This window comes from Silene latifolia, chromosome 7, assembly GCF_048544455.1.
Source record: "Silene latifolia isolate original U9 population chromosome 7, ASM4854445v1, whole genome shotgun sequence".
Classification (NCBI taxonomy): Eukaryota; Viridiplantae; Streptophyta; class Magnoliopsida; order Caryophyllales; family Caryophyllaceae; genus Silene; species Silene latifolia.
Genome location: NC_133532.1, coordinates 120,741,849 through 120,763,678, shown reverse-complemented (window position 1 = coordinate 120,763,678; position 21,830 = coordinate 120,741,849). Strand labels below are relative to the sequence as shown.

Below are 21,830 nucleotides of genomic sequence, written 5' to 3'. Positions count from 1 at the left end.
CTGGATTTATCACTCTCAAAAAAAAAAAAAAAAAGTAGTGAATGTTTGATAGGATCCGAAAACCCGATACGAATACAACATGAATTTAACGGGATAAGAACGACAATTGTCTTATAGAGCCGTTTTAAACCATAGAACCGGCTCAATACCAAAAAGTTAGCCCAATATCTAAAATGAAAAGATAAATCGGCACACAAAAGCAGTTTGCACAAATTAAAAAATAAAAAAAAGAATAAGGAGGGATAACTGACAATTGGCCGTAATATATCCGTCTATAGCAAGACTTACATAGATTTTCAGACAATTGGAATTTGCAAGCTACCATTTAAAGTTCTTCAACTAAAATCATCAGCTTATAATAGTTTAAAAACTTTAATTGTTTAGAATTAAACATTTGTATGTATAATTTGAAAACTTGAGATTGTAATTATTTTTCAAAAATAAACGACATTTTCTTGATAATGTGTTATTAACTTAAAAAGTGGTGTTTTCAAATGAAAATGTTGTGCTTTCAACTTAAAATCATAACTTTGCAAACTAAAATTGACTAACAGTTTTATGGTTAAAACCTTGAGTTTAAAGTCCAAAACAATCAAAATTAGATCTTTGATATCTCAACTTGAAATCTTAAGTTTCTTAATTATGATCTAAAGTTTCAACAAGTCTCTTTTGTGACGTCACAAACTTGCGATGGGTCAAGTAATACCCATGTAGATAGATAAGACAAAACAGATTAATACTCCCTAGGCATTCTGCTTTTGTCTTATCTACCTCACATGGGTGATACTTGACCCATCACAAGCTTGCGAGTCACAAATGAGAATTTGTGCTAAAGTTTTTAGCTTGAATCCTAAAGTTTTTAAACTAAACCCCCAAGTTTATTGACAATATCACTGAAGATCGCCGTTCTTATTAATTTCACCCTTACAAGTTACAACTTTCAAGTTATTCCATTTTATAACTCTAGAATGAGAGATATTTTATTAGCTAATATGGAAATCGAACGCATACTTTGTGCAGTGCACATGCTCTTCCATTTGAACTAATTAGCTTTCGACAAAATAGAACTTTAAAATTAAATAGCGGTTGCGAGTTTTCCTCGTCACAAAAAAAAAGTACATTAAGAATAATTGAAAAACACTTGATATGAAAAAAATTCAGTTTCACCACTACAATCAACATTGTTTCGAGAAAAAAAAAAAAAAACACTCCAACATACTCTCCCCTCATTTTTTTACCACTACAATCAACATTTTGTTGAAAGTTAGAACTAGCAATAATTTTATTTTGGATTCCACCTTGATAATTTTGCCATACATGTTAGATTAGATCTTTGAGTTGTTGATGGTTCCCTTATGACGAATTTGAAACCCTCTTTTGACCTCATTCTGATAAATTTTTCAAATGTTCGCCCATAGAAAATGCTGATACATTAACCTGTGGTTGAAACTTGAAAGTTTGAGTTTGTGCAAGTACTTTACGTCTTTACTGATCATACACATTATCATTTTGGTTACCAAAAAAAAACATTATCATTTTGCTAGGCTTGTAAAATTTCATCATTTAGAAATTGAAATAATCCGAGTTTGAAAGTTGGATTTTTTTATTATTTTATTTATTTTTTACAGTTTTAGAATTGCATTTTTCAGGTGAGTTAGCTTTGAAATTTGGATTATCACAATTCATGAAATAAGAAATAAGTGTCTAGAGCAAATTTAGGACTTTGGAAGAGGTATGAAAATATACTAGTTTTAAACTCGTGCAAATTGCACGGGTTTGCCATTTAAAAATTATATATTATACAAAAGTGTATAAATTGATGATTAAACTTTGTATGAAGTCATATTCAAGTTTTAGATATGACTTATAAATAATTCCATTAGCCATTATGAAATTGTACATGATGGTCTTTTAAGGAATGTGTTTTTAATAATGCATTGCATTCAAATTATATCCTATCAAAATTAGCATACAAATATGCGAAATATAGAGTATTATCCCAATCATAAGTAATAAATGATAGGAGTACTACGAATTTTGGAAAATTACTTTGTGCACTATTCTATTGTCTATTGTGCTTACTGTTATTAAAGATAAGATATTACAACAAAATTTTTGAAAATTAAAAATCATATGTGTGAAATATAATTACTTGGTTTTTTACTCCCTTTAGGAGTGTTTGGTTAGGGATTTTGAAATGAATTGTAATGTTTGGTTGGAACATTTTGGAATGAAGTTAGATACCCGATGGATTTTAACTTCATATCAACCCATTGTAATCTCATACTCACCTCTTCCTCCAAGTTTCTAACTCCATTATACCCAATACATTATTATTCCCATTCCCACATTGAACCAAACAACTATAAACATTTATGGGTTTTCTAACTTCATACACCATAGAGTTAGAAACCATTCTATTTCATTCCTAATGCTCGAACCAAATAACCCTTTAGTAATACGTTTCAAAATAAATTATTCACTTATGAGTTGTCACTACTTGATTTTAAATGTTTAGCAGGTCAATTGAATTTTTTTGACATTTTTATATTTTATTTTTAGACAAAATTATAACATTATAAATCTCGAAGAATGTGTCATTGTCTTAACAACCGATACTTGAATGATATCGCCTTGTTTATCTTTTCTATTTTATTTAGAAAGTATATTAATCAAATAAAATCAAATAATTAGGACAAATGAGTGCCGCGATCATTATTAATTTTCTTAAAAATATTTACCAACCAATGCTTGAATGTTATTTTAGGGTCGAAACTCAACTCGTCTCGTTTAACCCGTTGGGTCAAAGATAAATAAAAAATTAATAAAATATGATATAAAATTGTCAGGTAGTCTGTAGTCATAGTTATACCTGGCAAACAGATCATGTCGTGTCTTGTTCGTGTCAAGTTTAAATGGGACACTCATACCCCAAGTCCCCAACCTAACCCGACCAAATTACATAAACGGGTTGGTTGGTTGGATTATTGATTATTCTACCCAAATATATTATGACGCTTTCAAATAAATGGGTTATTCGTGTCGAGTTTATGTCAAAAGAACTCAACCCTTACCCAACCCATTTAAGTTTCGTATCATGTTTGTGTCAACCAAATTATTTAAATGGGTCACAACGTCTTAGCTCTAACCCGCTAACTTTGTGTCGTGTTTTCAGGTCGTGTTAATGATTGCCACTTCTACATAGAATATTTAACTTTAATTGTATTTTCAGTCTTTCGTTAATCACTTTATTATTGGTTCTATTAGTTAATTACCTTATATACTTATAAACTATGGTTAACTTTTTTAACTAATTACTTATTTTCTTATTATTAATTGTAAATTATTAACAAAACTTTTAAAGTGTTCAGCGACTTGGGCCTATCAACAAAAATGTCGTCTGACCAACTCACTAAATCTAATCAAATTACTAATCACATCCATGATCCACCCATTTTTACCTAATACTCACTAAACCTTTTAAACCTAATACTTACCATGAAGTTCTCACTCTCTTCTCAATAGCCACCACTCATTTCACCTTCTCCTCAATCCCTACTTCAAATTAAACGCCTAAAACCAATTACTGAAAATTATAAATGCAACATCAAATCCTCAAATGAAAGCATGGAATATTGGGATTAGAAGGCAATCAAGGCATCAAGGCAATGGTTGGTTGTTAACTTTTTTTTTTCCCTTAAATTGAAAGTAATCAAAATAATTTGGCCTTCTTTTGATTTTTAAAATTAATTTGTAACAAATTTTACATTTTATTTTTCCAAATGCATTGCAAACAATTGGAAGAATTTTTCATTGGGTTTAAATTTTTGTAATTGGTTTCATTTACTTTAAATTTGTGTTTTGAATTTTCTACATGTTGCTAATCATAAAAGAAATTGGTTGTTTTGTTACCGATTAAATAATTAAATTCACTTTGTTAAATCATTTAGAACTTTATTTTATTTATAAATTTTTTCACTGTTACATTAGTTAATTTTTTTATTCTTACTCTTACAACCTACAATTTTTATAAAATCAAAAATCCTCAAATTATTTTGTTTGGTACGCTTTTCACATGAAGTAACTTGTGAAACTGTAAAAAAAATTAATTTTTAAAATGTGATGTCATTGCACATTTGAACAATTGAAAACCAAGAATCATAGGTTGCGCAATTAATTTGCACATAGATCGTGTGTACTCAATTTTAGGGAACAAAAACTTTGCTTTGACTTGCTGACTTTTAACCATAGAGCGACACGTAGGCTCTGTGGTTGTTCTTTTAATAAATAGGATTGGTCAAACAAGGACTAGTAAAACAGAATGCCCGAGTATTCCCCCAAGTTTTGAATATTTTCGAAAATCCTATGTAATTATCTTGATTTTTTTTTATTATTTTTTTGACATTTTAACCTATCACAATTTAGTTTAGTACTAACATAAATATAATTCAACTTATTTCATTTAGTTTCAATCTAAAAGAATAAGAGTTAGTAAGGTTGTTCAAGAACAATAACTTTGTATAAAAATTAAATATCTTTAAAACGATTATATACAACCAATAATCTACCAATTTTCTCACACACAAATTCTCATTATAGACGGACACTATCCATCTATACATATAAACGGATACCATTTTTCCTCACAAAATACCCATTTGCCATAAAGTGGGAAGCACATGGGGGGTGCCCCACCTTGTCCCCCCTACCCATTTTATTAGAGGTCTTTACCCGTCTGTTCGCCCAACCCGTCTATACCAAGACCTATTGTTTCTCACAATACAATTCAGGTCAACTCTCACAAATTTTTTTTTCTTTTTTTTTTTATTTTGCAAAAATGTTCTAAAGCTTAGGTGTCTTCAGACTTCAATGTAATACAAAATCCACAAATTCTTGTTTGTAACGGCACCTATCTGCCATTCTTGAGTGACGGATACCATTTTACCTCACAAAGTACCCATTTTTTCTCTCTCTGTAACACTATTCATGTGGTCCCCTTTCTCCACTAACCCATTTTGTTACCATTTTATCTCACAAAATATCCGCCACAAATGGTAACCCGTCACAAGGGAGACCAATTGTACAAAATCACACCATGTATTCATTTGGCTTGTACAGTAAATAACACGGTAAGATCAAACTAATGGAAGGGGTAGAATTGAAATTTTAAAATTACACAAATATTTTCTATGTCTCCATCATTTGTTGTTCTTTTTTATATTTGGGTATTTTAGTGAATTGCTGTCCTTTTTATTTTAAGAATGAACTTCATGAACAATTTGATCATTCACACTCAATTTGTTGCACTTGTCATTTAGTAATTGACTCCTTCCTTTTTTCTTGATCTTGCCAAAACCAAAAGACAACAATTGACCGAGACGGAGGGAGTACTTCTTAAGGGTCGACAATCATTCCCTCTTTTATAGTCCCTACATCATAAATTTTTGTTTAAGATGGGAGTTGATAGAATTAGGCCCTGTTTGATAAACAACAGGTTTATATTAGCAGAATTAGATTGTAAAAGCAGATTATAATTAACAGATTTTAGTAGCATGCTTGACTAAAATATATAATAGCAGAGTTTGTTAACGGTGTTTGGTAATTAGCGGTTTCACATTAGCAGATTATTTATTTTTCTTGTAAAATGACTAATATAGATATGAATCATTATTGATAGTATATGTTTTCAAGGGCAAAATTGTCAATTAAAATAGTTTCCAATCTACTAATTGAATATGCTGGGGGAGCAGCATATTGCAAAATAGGAGTAGTAGATTGCACCCCATCTACTATTTCAATATGCTATGATTTTTATCTACCAAACACCCAAATAGCATATTGACAAGTCAAACATGGTAAACGACCTCAATATGCTAAAAATATATCAATCCATCGTTTACCAAACATCCCCTTAATATAAATAGTAATTACTTATTACCTATTTTTAATTATAATCTAGTTCCTCTTTTTAGCAATTAGTTGATTTAGTTCTTAATCTGTAGGCTACTAATCTTGTACTTATAGTGTATGATTCAATGAATACAACCCAACCATTAAAATCATTTACAAGTATCCCTCTTAAACGTAAAATGGGTCAAATAGAATAGAAAAATTCACAAAATATTTGGCCCTGTTTGATAAACGGCGGATTAATTTCAACATAAGCAGGTTGCAAAAGCAGATTATAAATGACAAATTTTATCAGCAGGCTTGACAAGAATATTATAATTAGCAGAATTAGTTTGAGTGTTTAGTAATTGACAGATTACGATTAATAGATTGTAAGTTTTCTTTGTAAAATGAAGTAAAATTTCATATTTTAGAATATGCTAACCAATATGTTGGGGTAAGCACTAAGCAACATATTGTAAAACATCATATTGACTCCAAATATGTTGTTTCAATATGCTATTTACCAAACACTAAAATTAGCATATTGATTGGTCAAATATGCTAAAACCCTTGAATATGCCGTATACCAAACATCCTCCAAGTAGGATGTCTACTCGCCTTGATATTAGAAAAAAACTTGTCCTATCTATATAAGTGTGATATCATCTGACCGTTTTACTTGTTTATATGGTTGTTCAAAAATTATTATTAAGCGGTACGTATTTAATCTTAAAATCTTACAAATTCGAAAATGACCATGTTTGAACCGAATCCAACTCAGTTTACCTGTTTTTAAAGTCTAATTTTGAAAGGAGTTTGTCAATTTATATTGTTAAATTTATTAAAATTTGTACATTTCACGAATGACACTTACATAAAACGAATAACATTCATAATAATTTGATTGTGCCACTACCATTATATAAGTTGTAATTAGACCTGTCAAAACTTGACCCGACTCGAAAACCGACCATAACCCGACCCGCAAATAACCCGCCTTTTTCAACCCGAACCTGTTTTGACCCGTAAATATCGGGACAAAACCCGACCCGTAACGGGTTGACCGTTGGGTCAAGACAATATACGAGTATCTCCTTAAAATACACAATGTCAAATAGGTATTGACTTATAAAATTTTGAGGAAATATATGTATATATCCGGTATGTCACGTCATCACCTTATCCCATATGCCATGTCATCACCTTAAAGTGTGTGTCACGCCATCACTTTCACTATATTAAGTCGATCTGTATTCCACGTCAAAACTGCCACGTCATAACCCTAGCTCACATGCCACATCATAAACTTGAAGTGTGTGCCACGCCATTACTTTCACTGTATTACATTGAATTGCATTCCATGTCAGCACTGCCACGTCATGACCTCGAAGTGGGTGTCACACCGTCACTTTCACCTTATTACGTCGATCCGCACTCCACGTTAGCACTACCACCTCATCACTCAGGCTCACATGCCACGTCATCATTGTCATCTTATTTGAGCCTCATTATCGTACTTAGCGAGTAAGTGTGGGAATGATGATGACCGCGATGGTGATGGTGGTAGTGATGGCAGAAAAAGTTTTAAAAAATGCCAGAAAAAGTTGTTGATTGACCAATTTTTTTGCCCGAAACCCATATAAACTTGACTCGTATTTTACCTGACCCGAAATACACCCGACTCATATTTTACCTGAACATGAAACTGCCAGACTCATATTTTACCCGAACAAAGAAAACTAACAATCTACTAATCGTAATCTGCCAATTACCAAACACTCAAATTAATTATAATATGCTGAAATTAATCCGATATTTATCAAATATAACCCTAGTTGGAATAGATGGTGAACAACTCATGTACGCAACTAGACTACCAGTATAACTCACGTGAAACATGTATAATTCACGTGAAACATTATCACTGAAGATGTAGAATATTATTGTCCAAAAAGGAAATGGGTCCAAACGAATATAGCGGCCGAAAAGTGAATCCATTTTTGAAATAATGGTCAAAAATAAAATATTTGTCGTTTTGGATCGGTTTTGAAAATATTTGTCAAAATGGTGTCCATGTAGGCTCGGGATTTCTGGACCTAAAACACGCCACTACCAATGACGTGTTTATAATGAGTACGGAAAGAAACTTCATTAAAAAATGGACTAAAACAAACACGCCATTGGGAATGGCGGGTTTCGGAGGGGAAACACGCCACCCCTAATGGCGTGTCTTATGTAATTTTTTTTTTTTTTTTTTTTTTTTTTTTTTTTTTTTTTTTAAAGTTCAGTCAGTTGAGGAAAAAAATTGTTGTAAAGACACGCCACTACTAATGGCGTGTTTCCTTCACAAAACACGCCATTAGTAGTGGCGTGTTTTAGGTCTAGAAATCCCGAGCCTACGTGGACACCATTTTGACAAATATTTTCAAAACCGTCCCAAAACGACAAATATTTTATTTTTGACCATTATTTCAAAAATGGACCGAAAAGTTGTTGAAACTAGTCCGCAAAAGCTGACTCGATCCGACAAGGTTGATTTGAGATCTAAAAGCAAAAAGTGTGACCCGAATATGATATGATAGATCCAAACTGATCCGACTCGCCCTATAGTGATCCGAATTGACTTATTTAAGTCAAATTTTTTTATAGAAAACGATCTAAAACAACCTGACCCAAAAAAAAACAAACCCGAAAACGACCCAATAATCATTAACTCGGAAATAACCCGACCTAAACATAATCCAAATGCCCCATTTTCCAAATCCTATCTTTATTAATTCAGAAGACAATACTCAATCCAGGGCGTGCCACGTCATTAATTCAACTTTTTTTTTGGAAATACATGTTATGGTGGGACCCGTTAGTGTGCAATGTATTTATTTCTTCAGAATTCCGGCTATACAAACATACGACAAATTTCGTCTTAGAACAAATACTATGAAATAATTTTATACATTTCGAATAAATGAAATTAATGGCATATAAGTGGAATGAATTACAAATCGGAATAAATGAAACTAATTACAAATAAATTAATTACATAATTTAAGAAAATAATTAAATAATAATAAAATTACATAACTACGAGAAGAAATTACATTTAATTACGGGATTGAATTACATATAATGCAAATAAATTACATGTATAATTTTTAAAAACTAGATAATACGATATATTTTTTTAAAAAGAATATCCTTTGTTATTTCCTCTTAAACCATTGCATGTGAACACGTATTTTTAACAAGTTTAAACATTAATTATGTAGATCACTGATTTAGACCAACTAGATAAGTACAATAAAAATGCAAAAAAAAAAAAATACATCCAAAAATATTAATATCGGCCTAAATACATACCCATGTAATTTTACACGGATTTAAAACTAATTTAGTTGAAACCACCAACGAAGGCCTCGTGCATTCCTCCATATAAAAAGTGCAGTGATAGCAAATTATTCAATAAAAAATAATACAAAAAGAAAAAAGTGAAGAAAATGAATGTAGGAAAGTCAATACTAGTGCCAAGCGTGAAAGAGCTAGCAAATGAATGCAAAGGACAAATCCCAGATAAATATGTACGTTCAGATCTTCAACATCATCAACTTCAAAATGTTACTGATCTTCAAGTACCTGTCATTAACTTGGAAGCTATTGTTAATGGAGATGTTGATGAGCTTCACAGGTTGGACTTTGCTTGTCGCGATTGGGGTTTTTTCCAGGTACGTAAATTCTCAAATAAGATTGTTGTATTTTTCATGCATGTGGTACGGATTATGCATGACTCGATTTGTTAAATGGTAGATTGGGTCATTTTTAGCAGATTAATGTCTTGAGGATCAGTAAGTCTTGCTTACAACCGCAACGGTTATAAATAAAAACTTGTGCTTTAAGTTAGTAGAGATTTTCCATGAGTGAATGAGTCTAAAGATTGGGATGGGGATAACTGGATAAGTTGGAAAAATAAAGAGAGTTTAAACGGAGAGTTAAAAACAGCCCCAATAAGAAAGATAGGTCAAAGACATCCTATCTTATAGGATGATTAAATCATTACATGATAAACTAAAATGACGGGCTGGGTTGAGGCGGTTCGGGGCGGGCCGGGTTAGAAGTGACCCATGAGGCGGGTCAAGGTCGGGTCTAGGGCAATTCCGGGTTTAGGCGGGCCGGGTTTGACATTTGGGGACCCGGAACCGGCCCAGATATAGGTCGGGCCGGGTCCGGGTCAAGTGGGCCGGGTTCATCTGCAGGTCACAGGCGGGCCGGGTCCGGGTTAGCAAGGCCGACCCGCACTGTTGACCACCCCTAGTGTATAGTGTATACCATCCAATTTAGGCTGAATTCGATCCAAGTAGGACCACGTAGGACCACTATGACTGTAAATCTCTCTCTCGTGACAGGCGGAGACTGAGAGTATGAGACCATTGGTTAAACTTGAATGATATGATTGGATCTGTTTCATGATACAATGGTCATAAATAAGACCGACCGTGTATAATAGACATGTTAAAGTGTTGCAATTAGAGAGTTTAAAAATTAAAATGACTATTTGCAATTGCAAAAATTATACACCTTCAATTAAGTATTTTAAGAGACCGACTTATATAAGAATTAAGGAAGGTCTATTTGTTTAGTTAGCGTAGCCAATGTGATTGTCAATAAAGTTTACAATTCAATGAGTTGGTCTCACATTATATTGGTATGCGACTTCTTAATAAATCGAAATGAGCAGGTTACGAATCATGGAGTGAACTCGTCTTTGGTCGAGAAATTCAAGGCGGATACTCAAGCGTTCTTCAACCTTCCGTTGGACGAAAAGAAGAAGTATTGGCAGACTCCAAGTGACGTGGAAGGGTTCGGTCAAATATTTGTGAAGTCGGAGGAACAAAAGCTTGATTGGGCAGACGTATTTTTCTTGACCACTCTTCCTATACATCAACGCCGGCCTCACTTGCTTCCCTTGCTCCCGCTTCCTTTCAGGTAATTACGGTTACCATTACTTCCTCCGTACCAATCATTTGCTTACGTGCATGTGGAGCTGGCCATCAGCACGGGCTGACTCAGAAACGGCCCGCATTGGCCCGTTATTTTATGCAACTAGGCCCGCCCGCCCCGGACCCATCGTTGGCCTGGATCCTAAAATTCCAGCCCGTCCTGTCCTTGGCCCGCCATTTTAGCAAAAAAAATTTAAAAAGTTGGTAAGGCCCGTCAGCCCAGCCCGTCTTGGCCCGTTATTTTATGCAACTTGGCTCGCACGGCCCGGACCCATCGTTGGCCCGGGTCCTAAAATTCCAGCCCGTCCTATCCTTGGCCCGCCATTTTAGCAATTTTTTTTTAAAAAGTTGGTAAAACCCGTCAGCCCGGCCCGCCTCGGGCCAGGGGCCCGGGTCAATATATCGCAGCCCGGCCAAGCCCGCCCCGGGCCTGGCAAGGGTCTGACCAGGAGAGCCCGCCCCGCCCCTGGCCAACCCGACCCAGCCCGACCCTAGCACGACCCGAGTACAGGTCTACGTGCATGCGACTGATGAGTTTTGATTTATACAGAGAAACACTAGAGAAGTACTCGAGCGAGTTAGAGAAACTAGCTCAAAGAATCCTGGAGTGCATGGCTAAAGCTCTAAAACTAGAAAGCCAAACCATGAGAAGCTTGTTCGGAGAAGGAAAGCAGACAATGAGGATGAATTACTACCCATCATGTCCGCAACCGGAAAAGGTTATCGGTCTTACACCTCATTCAGACTCGGTTGCATTAACAATCCTTCTTCAACTCAATGAGATGGAAGGCCTCCAAGTTATGAAGGATGGTAAGTGGGTTTCTGTCAAACCCCTTCCGGATGCCTTTGTCGTCAATATTGGGGACATCCTGGAGGTACGCCGCCTTTGTTCTCTATCGGTTTATGGGTTTCATCTATTATTCGTTTAAATTATTTTCGGATTAGACAATTTCTAATCGGTTTACTTTACTTGATCGGTTTGGTTTTTAATCATTTTCTGAGTACTGCAATTCTATAAAAATTTTTACTCGGTCTAGAAATCATACTTTATCCCCATCTGAGTCGGAAATGTTAGAGTCCGAGGCAATTTTAGCAATGCAAGATTGCAGGACATCACTTGTCAAAAACTCTGTAGGGTCGGCGGATCCAGAAAACTTGTTTCCGGAGTCCTGATTAATATTTAAAATCTATATTTACATAAAAAAGTTGTAAATTTATTTTTTTAGCCTGAAAATTAGACAAAATAAGCTAAAAAAAATTCTGTTTCCGGTGTCCCCAAACCCCGGAATGTTGTTCATAGATCCGCCATTGGGTCTGAAGACATTATAGCTTATAATGTACCTCCGCCAGTCTGCTATGTCCCCGTCTAGAATAACATTGTGTACTAACAATTTTACGATTGAAATATCGAGTTAAGTTTAGTATGTACAAAATGTGATTGTCTAACTTTTGTTATGTTACATGGATGAATAAGATGATGAGCAATGGGATTTACAGAAGCATTTTGCATCGAGCAGTGGTGAACGCAACCAAGGAGAGACTATCAGTGGCGACATTTTACAGCCCGTCATATGAAATGGATATCAGTCCAATTAAGGATTTAATCACACCGGAAAATCCAGCCAAGTTCAGAAGAATCAGCACCGCGGATTATTTCAAAGGACTGTTTGCTCGTCCCCTTGACGGTAAAAGCTACCTAGATGTCATGAGGATTACTGATGAGACATGTTCTTCACCAAATTGATGTACCATTCAAAATATTACAGTTCCTGAACTCTTGTAAGTTGTAAGAAGCTTAAAGTATCCAAGAATAATATGGGAAAAAAAAAATGAAAAATTTACTTTCTTTTGGCAAATGTAAAATTTACTTTTGGAATCATGAAAACTTTAAATTGAAATTTTCTTTTAATCAAACACATTTAACTCTTTCATACTCCCTCCTATTCTCCATTTTGTTCCCCTTTCATAAGGGCACAAGATTTAAGGAGCATAATAAACAACTAATAAAGGAGTAAGGTGGGGTTTGTGAATTGGAGAGAGAAATGAATAAATATGAGTTAAATATGATAAAGCAAAGTACTAATTGTTCCCTCCAAAAAGTTAACCACATTTTTTGATAGCATTAAGTGTTTGATTAAACTGTCGAAATTAGGAAAGGTAATTAGCTTACAAAATCCGAATTTCTCACCCAAATTAGATAATTATACAAACCAAGGTTGTTTAACAACCATTACATATGGAGACATACCTCCATTTACCCATAATTAACTGGGTAATAAATAAACTTACATAAGATTAGTGTTTTCTTAACTAAATACATATACTTAGGCTATATTAAACCAAAACAAAATGGCCGATAAATCTGGATTAGAGGACTTCAGATTTGATAATGGATACTCCTTTCTTTTCAGCCAATTTGGTTGTGTTTCAACAAAAACCAAAATGTCAAAATCAGCTGTCCTTCAAAGCAAGTAGTCTTAATTGAAAAATTGGCACCAAATTTCAAAAAAGGAGCCAAATTTTCTCAAACATTTCATTTTTGCGCCCAAATTACTAAAACAATGTGCAAAGTTCAATAATCCTATAAATAGAAAGCCCTACATGATTCTGATTCATTTATTTGCATACATCCAAAGAACAAATTCAGTACCAACTCAGAAACAAAAAAAAAAACAGAATCAATAAATGAAGACAAAAAAATTGGATAACTTAGAAAGAACAAGAATCTGTCAACTTTTCTTGGAAAAAACAGTTGATGGAAAACCAAAGCACGGCTCATTGTCGAGGTGGCAAAGACGAGTTTGGGGTTTGTAGAAAGACAATAACAAAGATCCGGAAAGTAGGAAAGCAACGACATGCAAGTGGGCAAGGTATCAATGTCAACAGCAAGCTTAAAGGCAGGAGAATGCCTCATAGACTAACCTTTGACACTACTCAGCTAGAGAAATTGGAGCTGGCCAAGAGAACCACTCAGCATGAAGTAAGTGAAGGTTTGGGTGTTAGTCAATCAACAGTCAACAGATGGGTTTCAGCAAAGCTCATTGACTCACATACAAATGCAATCAAGCCACAACTTACAGATAAGAACAAACTTGATATGTTAATTTATTGTCTTTCACAACTTCAATATGATAAACATACCAAACAATTTGTTTTCAAAGATCAGAGTAATTTAGTTCATATAGATGAAAAATGGTTTTTTATAACAAAACCTAGTCAAAGGTTTTATGTTGGTAAAAAAGAAAGAAGACCCCATAGATCTTGTCAATCAAAAAGGTTCATAAGTAAGGTTATGTTTATGTGTGCTGTATCAAGACCAAAATATGGTCCAAACAAAGAAGTACTTTGTGATGGGAAACTTGGTATATGGCCATTTGTAATGGATGTACCAGCTAAAAGGAATTCAAAGAATAGAGTGGCTGGCACATTAGAAACCAAGTGTATATAATCTATCACTAAGAAAGTAACCAAAGATATGCTGATTAACAAAGTGCTACCTACTATCAAAGCAAAATTGCCTGCTAATTATAGTAAAAATATCCTCATACAGCAGGATAATGCAAGACCTCATATATCAAATAGGGATGAAGATTTCAGAAAGGTTGCTTCAGCAGATGGGTGGAATATAAAGTTTACTCATCAACCACCAAATTCCCCTGATTTAAATGTACTTGATTTGGATTTTTTTAGAGCAATTCAGTCTCTACAGCAAAAAAAGAAGTCTAATGTTTTAGATGAACTAGTTAACAATACTATGAAGGCATTTGAAGAGTTAGATGTGGTGAAGCTTAACTATGTTTTTATCACATTGCAGGCATGCATGTTAGAAATTATGCCACTTAAAGGTGGCATTGATTATCCTATACCTCATATGCACAAAACTAAACTAGCAGCACAAGGTTTACTACCCTGAATATTTAACTGCTCAGACCTGAATTGGTTAACCAGTGCATAAGATATGTACAAAATCTTGGTCATGGAAGCTCTATTAGTGATTTAGTGGATTCAATTACTAGTACAGGTGAAACTTCAGGTGTGCAGGCAGATTCAATTAATGAAGAAGAGCTGACTGCTCCCAGTAATCCCCCAACAGGTGAAACTGTACCTGTTGGTAACATTACTGAAAGCTTTACTCGTCCTAATGCAGGTCAGAATGAAGAAGGCAGACAATATTTATACATTGACATGTGTGCAGTTGATTCAGAAGAGCAAATTGGTTGTAGTAATGCCCCAACAGGTGGAAATGTACCTGTTGGTAACATTACTCAGCAATTTGCTCATCTTAATGCAGTTACAAATGAAGATGGCAGATCAGACTTGTACACTAACATGTGTGCAGGTTATTCAAACTAGTAATAGAAGAAGTGTGAAGCAAGTTTTTGGGTACAACAGTCAAAGTTGAAGCATGCAGAAATCAAACAGATTAGAATCAGGTAAGGTTTTGCAGAAAACAGTGGCATGCAGTAAATATAAGATGAAGCAGATCAGAATCAGAGAACTTTTTGCAGCAAACAAAGGCATGCAGTAAATATAAGATGAAGCAGATCAGAATCAGACAACATTTTGGAGCAAACAAAGGCATGCAGTAAATATAAGATGAAGCAGATCAGAATCAGACAACATTTTGGATGCAACAATGCAAGATGTAGTAACCAGTAATCAAACAAGCCCAAATCAGACAACTTTTTCGTCCTAAAATAGAACTTTGCACATGTTTATTTAGTCTATTGGGTACATTTGTTTGAATGAAATGTTAAAGGTAAGACTATTGTTATCGTAAGACTACTGTTATCAACATTTGGAATGGTAAAATAACAAAACCAGAATACATAACCATTGCATAGCCTCATCACATTCTGTGGTGGCGTAATGCACTGATTGTGTATTCTTAGACTGATCGAGTAATGCTCTCATAAAGATCATTGAGCACTAACTTAGATAAAAGGAGTAAATTTAATCCATAAATTTTGTTTTATCATCATTAGTCCTTTTTAAATCCCAACTTATAAGAAAAACATAAAAAATTGAGAATAAGAGATAGAATTAGACCTTCCAAAGAGGCTAACACTTTGTGATTCAGGGACAAAAGTATCCATATCCCCATAGCTATCAAGAACAACATCACAAGAATCGTACGGCGATTTGATTTGTAACAAGACAAAATCATAAGAATCATCCAACTCATCCGCAATAACATCATGTACCTTCATCCCCTCACCATCTTCAAGATCAAAGGCGAAATCAGGCATAATTTTTGAAAGCTGCATCATAACACAACGACGATACTCTGGGCTTTCACGCCGCTCCTTCATCTTCTTCATCCTGCGCTCAACATCAATCCTCATAATCTCCGCCATCTCTTCCCGAGCTTTCTCAAATTCATCTTTCCCAGATTCAATCATAGAATCAAAACAATCCTCATCATCCCCAACATAATCATCACAAAGGTTGAACAAACAAGGACCATCTTCATGATCGGAGTTAAGATAACTCAGATCTGAAGAAAAATACAAAAAAAATTCAAATTTATGGCGATTGAAGAACAAATCCATCGACATGATGAAAGATTTAGGGAAAAGAGGGAGGTAAATATGAGATCATTGATGAGGAGGTTGAATAGAAGTGAAGGAGACGGCTGATGGTGAGAGGAGATGAGAGGAATGAAGAGAGAGAGAGGGTGTGATAACAATGGCGGAAGAGAGAGGTTGAGAGTTAGGGTTTTTTTATTAGAAGACCTAAATATGGCGGGAGGGATTAGGGTTAATGGGTAATTGGGCTGGGTTAGTTAGTTGATTAGGATTAGTGTTAATGGGTTGGGCTAATTGGGGTGGGTTAGTGTTTGGGTTAGTACAAATTTGGGTGGCATAAAATGTAAATACAAAAAAGAAACAAGGATAGAATGGTAAATGTAAAGGTAAAAAACTTACCAAAATAGGAAAGGGGAACAAAACCTGAATAATCCGTTTTAGGAATAGGGGAACAAAATGGAGAATAGGAGGGAGTATCTATTTGTTGCCCTGTCTTGCATTTTAGCTATCCATTGTGGCGTTCTCTTTAGTATGTGTCTGTGTCATTCCTTCATTGTTTTATCATCTTCCATGTTTAACCGTTCTTTTGTACCATCAGTTTTTAAAACAGTGTTTATCCAGTCCATCTGTCACAAAACTCATTTTCATTTTTGTCTGTCCCAAAATGATTGATAACTTTGTATGGTTAGTGCATCTGAATGGCATCAATTTCATGAACCTCTCAATTGTAAGAATCAAATTTTAGGTTTTTTCGATTGTTTTGTTCTGGTTCAGTGGTGGAGATTCTTTGTATTAGATTTTCATGTTCGGGTAGAATCAAAGGGGGCAAGCGGTTATAAAAATGAACATGTTTTTTTTTTGTTGTTGTGATTGGCTTGAGTAAATACTTTTCCGTGATTTGTCTTTCTTTGCGAAAATGTTTGTGGGGAAGTCATTTTCTAGCCTCACTGTCGGCAGAGGTTGCTGAATTATAGCTGCATGTTTCTTACAGCTTGGAGGACATCTTGTTCTCTAATGCTTCTTTTGTTGTTGTATAATACGCAGTCTATTCTTTCTCTTAACAGTAGATGAAAATAGGAAAAAAGGTAAAATGATAGGACAACCTTTATTTTATAGACACGAGTACTACATAAAAATGGTCAGTTATTTAGGAGATCTATTAAATGTTTCTTGCTCGATTTATTAGTTGTTAGAACACATTAGATTGATGATGCCAAGTCCCCTTGTTATTTGATTGTTTGCTTTTAGTTGAAATAATTAGTGAATGAAGCAATCAAATGGACTTTCAACAATGATTCAAGATGATCAAGTCAATCAAGGAAGTCAAGACAATGATACTTTCCAAAGCCATAGTCGATATATGTAAGAGTAAGTGTAACATTCTCATTTAAGTCAAGTAATAGCAAAACCATGCAACGGTCTGTTTGTCACCGTGGTTTCGGTACTATCATACGGAGGAGTTTTCGTCCAAATGTTTTTAAGTGTCAAAACTTTGCAAACTTTAAACCTTAAACATTTGAATTTTCAGAAACTTGAAAACAATCTGAAATTTTGGAGTCACAAGCCCACTTGACTAAACCTCTAGATTTGTGCAAACACCTTTTACCAAAATGGCAAAGAAGACTTGTCAAACTTCTAAAGTAAGAAAGGCTTTTTGCCATTTCGGTAAATTGTCACATGTTGAGTGTAGAAGCTTAAGTTTTCTGATTTCTTAAGCCCCAAGCCTACAAGTCTAACACTTACCATCACTCAAAGCTATCATTTTAATATTGGATTTAATCTTTCAAAGTGTACTTACCTAAGACTTAAATCCACTATAAATAGAGTGTCTTAGTCACATTTATTTCTTAAGACTTCCAAAGCATTTATTGTAAAAACCTTGCAAATCATTTGTGCATTGAAAGCTTTGTTCTTCAAGTATTTGCAAAACGTTTTTTCTGATTTTAAGTCTTCAAAATTGTTTTCGAAAAAGCTGTAAAACCTCCAAGTATCAGTTCGCTGTACTGTGACATGATGAGTTTGTTCCATGATTCTCGTGTTAGATCTTCATTGTAATCTCCATGTTCATTTAAGTGAACTCTTGAGATTCAAGATTCTGTAACACCTTGAGATAGAACCCATAAACTCTTGAAGCGGAGTAGCTTTAAGTTTGAGTGCAACCGGAGTAGGTTGGCGAGTTATTTTCATTGTAAGGGGTTTAGTAAGTTTGAGTAAATTTCTAAACAAGCAATAAAATAACGGTTGGACGTAGGCCTCGGAGTAGAGGCTGAACCAATTTTTAAAATGTCGTTTGTTTGTTCATTTACTTTTACGTTCTTCCACTTTGCTATTTCTCGCATGTACCTAATCAAGTTCGTGTCACGAGTCACCTATACCGTGACATAGAAGCTGCGCATCTTCTTGTGAACTTACCTTCAATTAAGTTTCTCAAGTCTTGTACTTCTTTATTCTTAGCTTAAAATAGTTAATTAACTAAGTTAAGAATAAAATTTTTAAAAGGTACACCTAATTCACCCCCTCCCCCTCTTAGGTGTTAATCGTTCTTAACTCTTCAATTGGTATCAGAGCCTTGTGCTCTTGATATTGGTTAAATCCAAAGAGTTGATCCTATAGTTATGGACGATTCAAAACACACTAAGTATCCCATTTTCAAGGGAGAAAACTATGCCTGGTGGAAACATCGCATGGAGCATTATGTCAAAAGTGCGGACTATGAATGTTGGTTAATCATTCAAAAGGGTCCCCTCAAAATCGAAGTGACTAATGCTGATGGCACTAGCTCCTTGAAAAGTGAGGATAAGTATGTTGAGGCCGATTATAAGAAAATCGAGAAAAACTCTAAGGCCATGTCCATTCTTCAATATGGGATCGGTGACCAAGAGATTAATCGTATATCTGGATGTGCTTCGGCCAAAGAGATTTGGGACACCCTAAACCTTGCCTATGAGGGAACGTCACAAGTCAAAAAATATCGTATTGATCTTCTCATGCAACAATATGAGATGTTCAATATGGAACGAGATGAGTCAATTAATAGTTTGTCTTCACGTTTTTCTAGTATTGTCAATGACCTTAAAAGTTTAGGTAGGGGTTTTCAATCCGAGGATTTAGTCCGTAAAATCCTTCGTAGCCTAACTGAAAAGTGGCAACCGAAGGTTACGGCTATTGAGGAAGCTAAGGACCTTTCATTGCGCACCCTTGATGAACTTATGGGCTCACTTATGGCTCATGAGTTAACTCTCATGAAGCGTTCTGGTGAAAGCTCTAAAGGGAAAGGACTCGCTCTTAATGCTCTCTCAAGTGATGAGGAGGATGAAGATGATGAGTTTGCAATGTTCACTAAAAACATTGTTGGCATGATCAATGGTCGAAACTCTCAAAGGTATAGCAACAACTCTAGTAAACGCCGTTTTCCTAAGAGAAGATCTAACTCCACTGTTGGTTGCTTTAAATGTGGTGACAAAGGTCACCAAATCAAAGAATGCCCAAAGTGGAACGATATCAAATCTAAAGAAAAACGTGACTTTGCAAAACGTGATTACAAAAACAAGGTAATGACCGCTATTTGGGGCATGTCGATTCTCGAAGAGGACGATGTCCTTGAGGATGAATTAGACGCCAAACTTAGCATCTCGTCTAGTTCCTCAAAAAGTGCTTCCAAGTCATCAAAGAAAGAAGACATCAAGTGTCTTATGGCTCACTCCGTGGATTCAGACTCAGATTCAGACCATGAGGTAATTAAGCTCAAGAAAAAGGTTCGATCTTTCTCTAAAGACAAAGTTTGTCTCCTCTTAGATCAATTCATAGATAAATGTCGTGTCCAAACTAATAAGTTGGAAGCTATGCAAATCGAAATTGAGGACATAGCTAAGGAAAATGTAGTTCTTAAAGAAAGTCTAAATGAGAATGATCAACCTAGTTCCATGTTGGGTCTTGAAAAAGAAATCAAAAAGCTTCGAAAACAAAATTTGTTTTTGGCCAACAAAGTTGACGAAAACAGTGCAACAGATTCCTGTACTGTTGCATCCAGTTCTAAAGGAAATGTGTCATCACTAACACAAGAACGTGACCAACTTTTGATTGACTTAGCCACTTGTAACAACGAAAAGGATGATCTTGTAAGATTGCTGAAATGTTAAATGATGAGTCTAGTCATGTCAAAAGTGCCTTAGAACGAGCTCAAAAATCAAATGATGACCTTCTTGCTCAAATTGAGATGTTAAAAAAGGCTGAACAGACTCATGCCACAGAGGTCTCTACTGTGGCATCTGATTCAAGAAAAGAAATAGATACTCTCTCGAAATTAGTATCTTCTTTAACTAAGGAACATGAAACTCTTCTAGCTGACCTCAAATAATAATGCTAACGTGATTCAAGAGAGAGAAAAAGTGGTAAATGCCTGACCTCAAATAATAATTAGTATCTTCTTTAACTAAGGAACATGAAACTCTTCTAGCTACACACTACATAATTTATAACAATTGGTCTCCCTTGTGACGGGTTACCATTTGTGGCGGATATTTTGTGAGTTAAAATGGTAACAAAATGGGTTAGTGGAGAAAGGGGACCACATGAATAGTGTTGCAGAGAGAGAAAAAGTGGGTACTTTGTGAGGTAAAATGGTATCCGTCACTCAAGAGTGACGGATATGTGCCGTCACAAACAAGAATTTGTGAAATGCCTGTAAGGGTGTGTGTCTTTTGTACGTTGCACACTTGCAGGTGCATTAGGCAAAAACAGACATTATTTACTTTATGGTTGCCGGACCATGCTATACAATTTCAGTGTGTTGATAAATACATTGGTTTGAGAAAAACTTTATGAGGCTTCATCATTTTGCTATTATCTACATAAACTACATAATGGAAAGAAAAGCAAAGTGAAGGATACAAAGGGTGTTTGGGCAGAAAGCAAAGTAATAAACATCAATTTTTTTTTTTCTTTTATCGTGCCGGCTGGTTAATGCTGTAAATGATATCTTTGAAAATGTTTTCAGCTATTTGATGATAGACATTATCACCCAAGCCGACAAAGTATGTGTCAGATTTTTTTCTGCACTAAAAGAAAACGACCTGTGAGCCTGTGACCTGGTGGTCTGTGTTTCAGATAATTCTGCTAGTTCCTTCATCTCTTTCTGTTTTATATTTTCTCTTGAGCTGGAGAAATGTTTGGGAAGCTGGGTGTGTGTGTGTGTGTGGGGGGGAGGGGGGGGGGGGGGGGGCGCATATAGTTGCTAGCTGTTGTTGATATTTGTTAGTTGACTCATTCTTTAGATGATACCTAGCTAAGGCAATGTGTATTAAGGATATAAATAAACAAACAAACACTGTCTGGTTTATAATGTGAGTAAACTTGTGTAGAATCCTTGAGGCATACCGGACTGGGCGAGGACGTGTTGTCATGAGAGGAAAAACTGAAA

At 35.1% G+C, this 21,830-nt stretch overlaps 1 protein-coding gene across 1 annotated transcript; it reads left to right on the top strand.

Moving 5' to 3' along the window:
* Positions 1-9,277: 9,277 nt before the first annotated feature.
* Positions 9,278-12,781, top strand: LOC141592805 (protein SRG1-like). Its single transcript, XM_074413636.1, has 4 exons — positions 9,278-9,611; positions 10,622-10,869; positions 11,434-11,758; positions 12,358-12,781. Exons 1-4 carry the CDS (start codon positions 9,387-9,389, stop codon positions 12,625-12,627), a joined length of 1,068 nt encoding a protein of 355 aa, XP_074269737.1. The 5' UTR covers positions 9,278-9,386; the 3' UTR covers positions 12,628-12,781.
* Positions 12,782-21,830: the final 9,049 nt, after the last annotated feature.

Bases quoted from the DNA above. Each gene is read 5' to 3' on its own strand.
- LOC141592805 (XM_074413636.1), top strand. From the start codon at position 9,387: ATGAATGTAGGAAAGTCAATACTAGTGCCAAGCGTGAAAGAGCTAGCA. The intron at 10,870-11,433 runs GTAATTACGGTT...TGATTTATACAG, and splicing joins TTGCTCCCGCTTCCTTTCAG to AGAAACACTAGAGAAGTACT. The intron at 11,759-12,357 runs GTACGCCGCCTT...TGGATGAATAAG, and splicing joins ATATTGGGGACATCCTGGAG to ATGATGAGCAATGGGATTTA.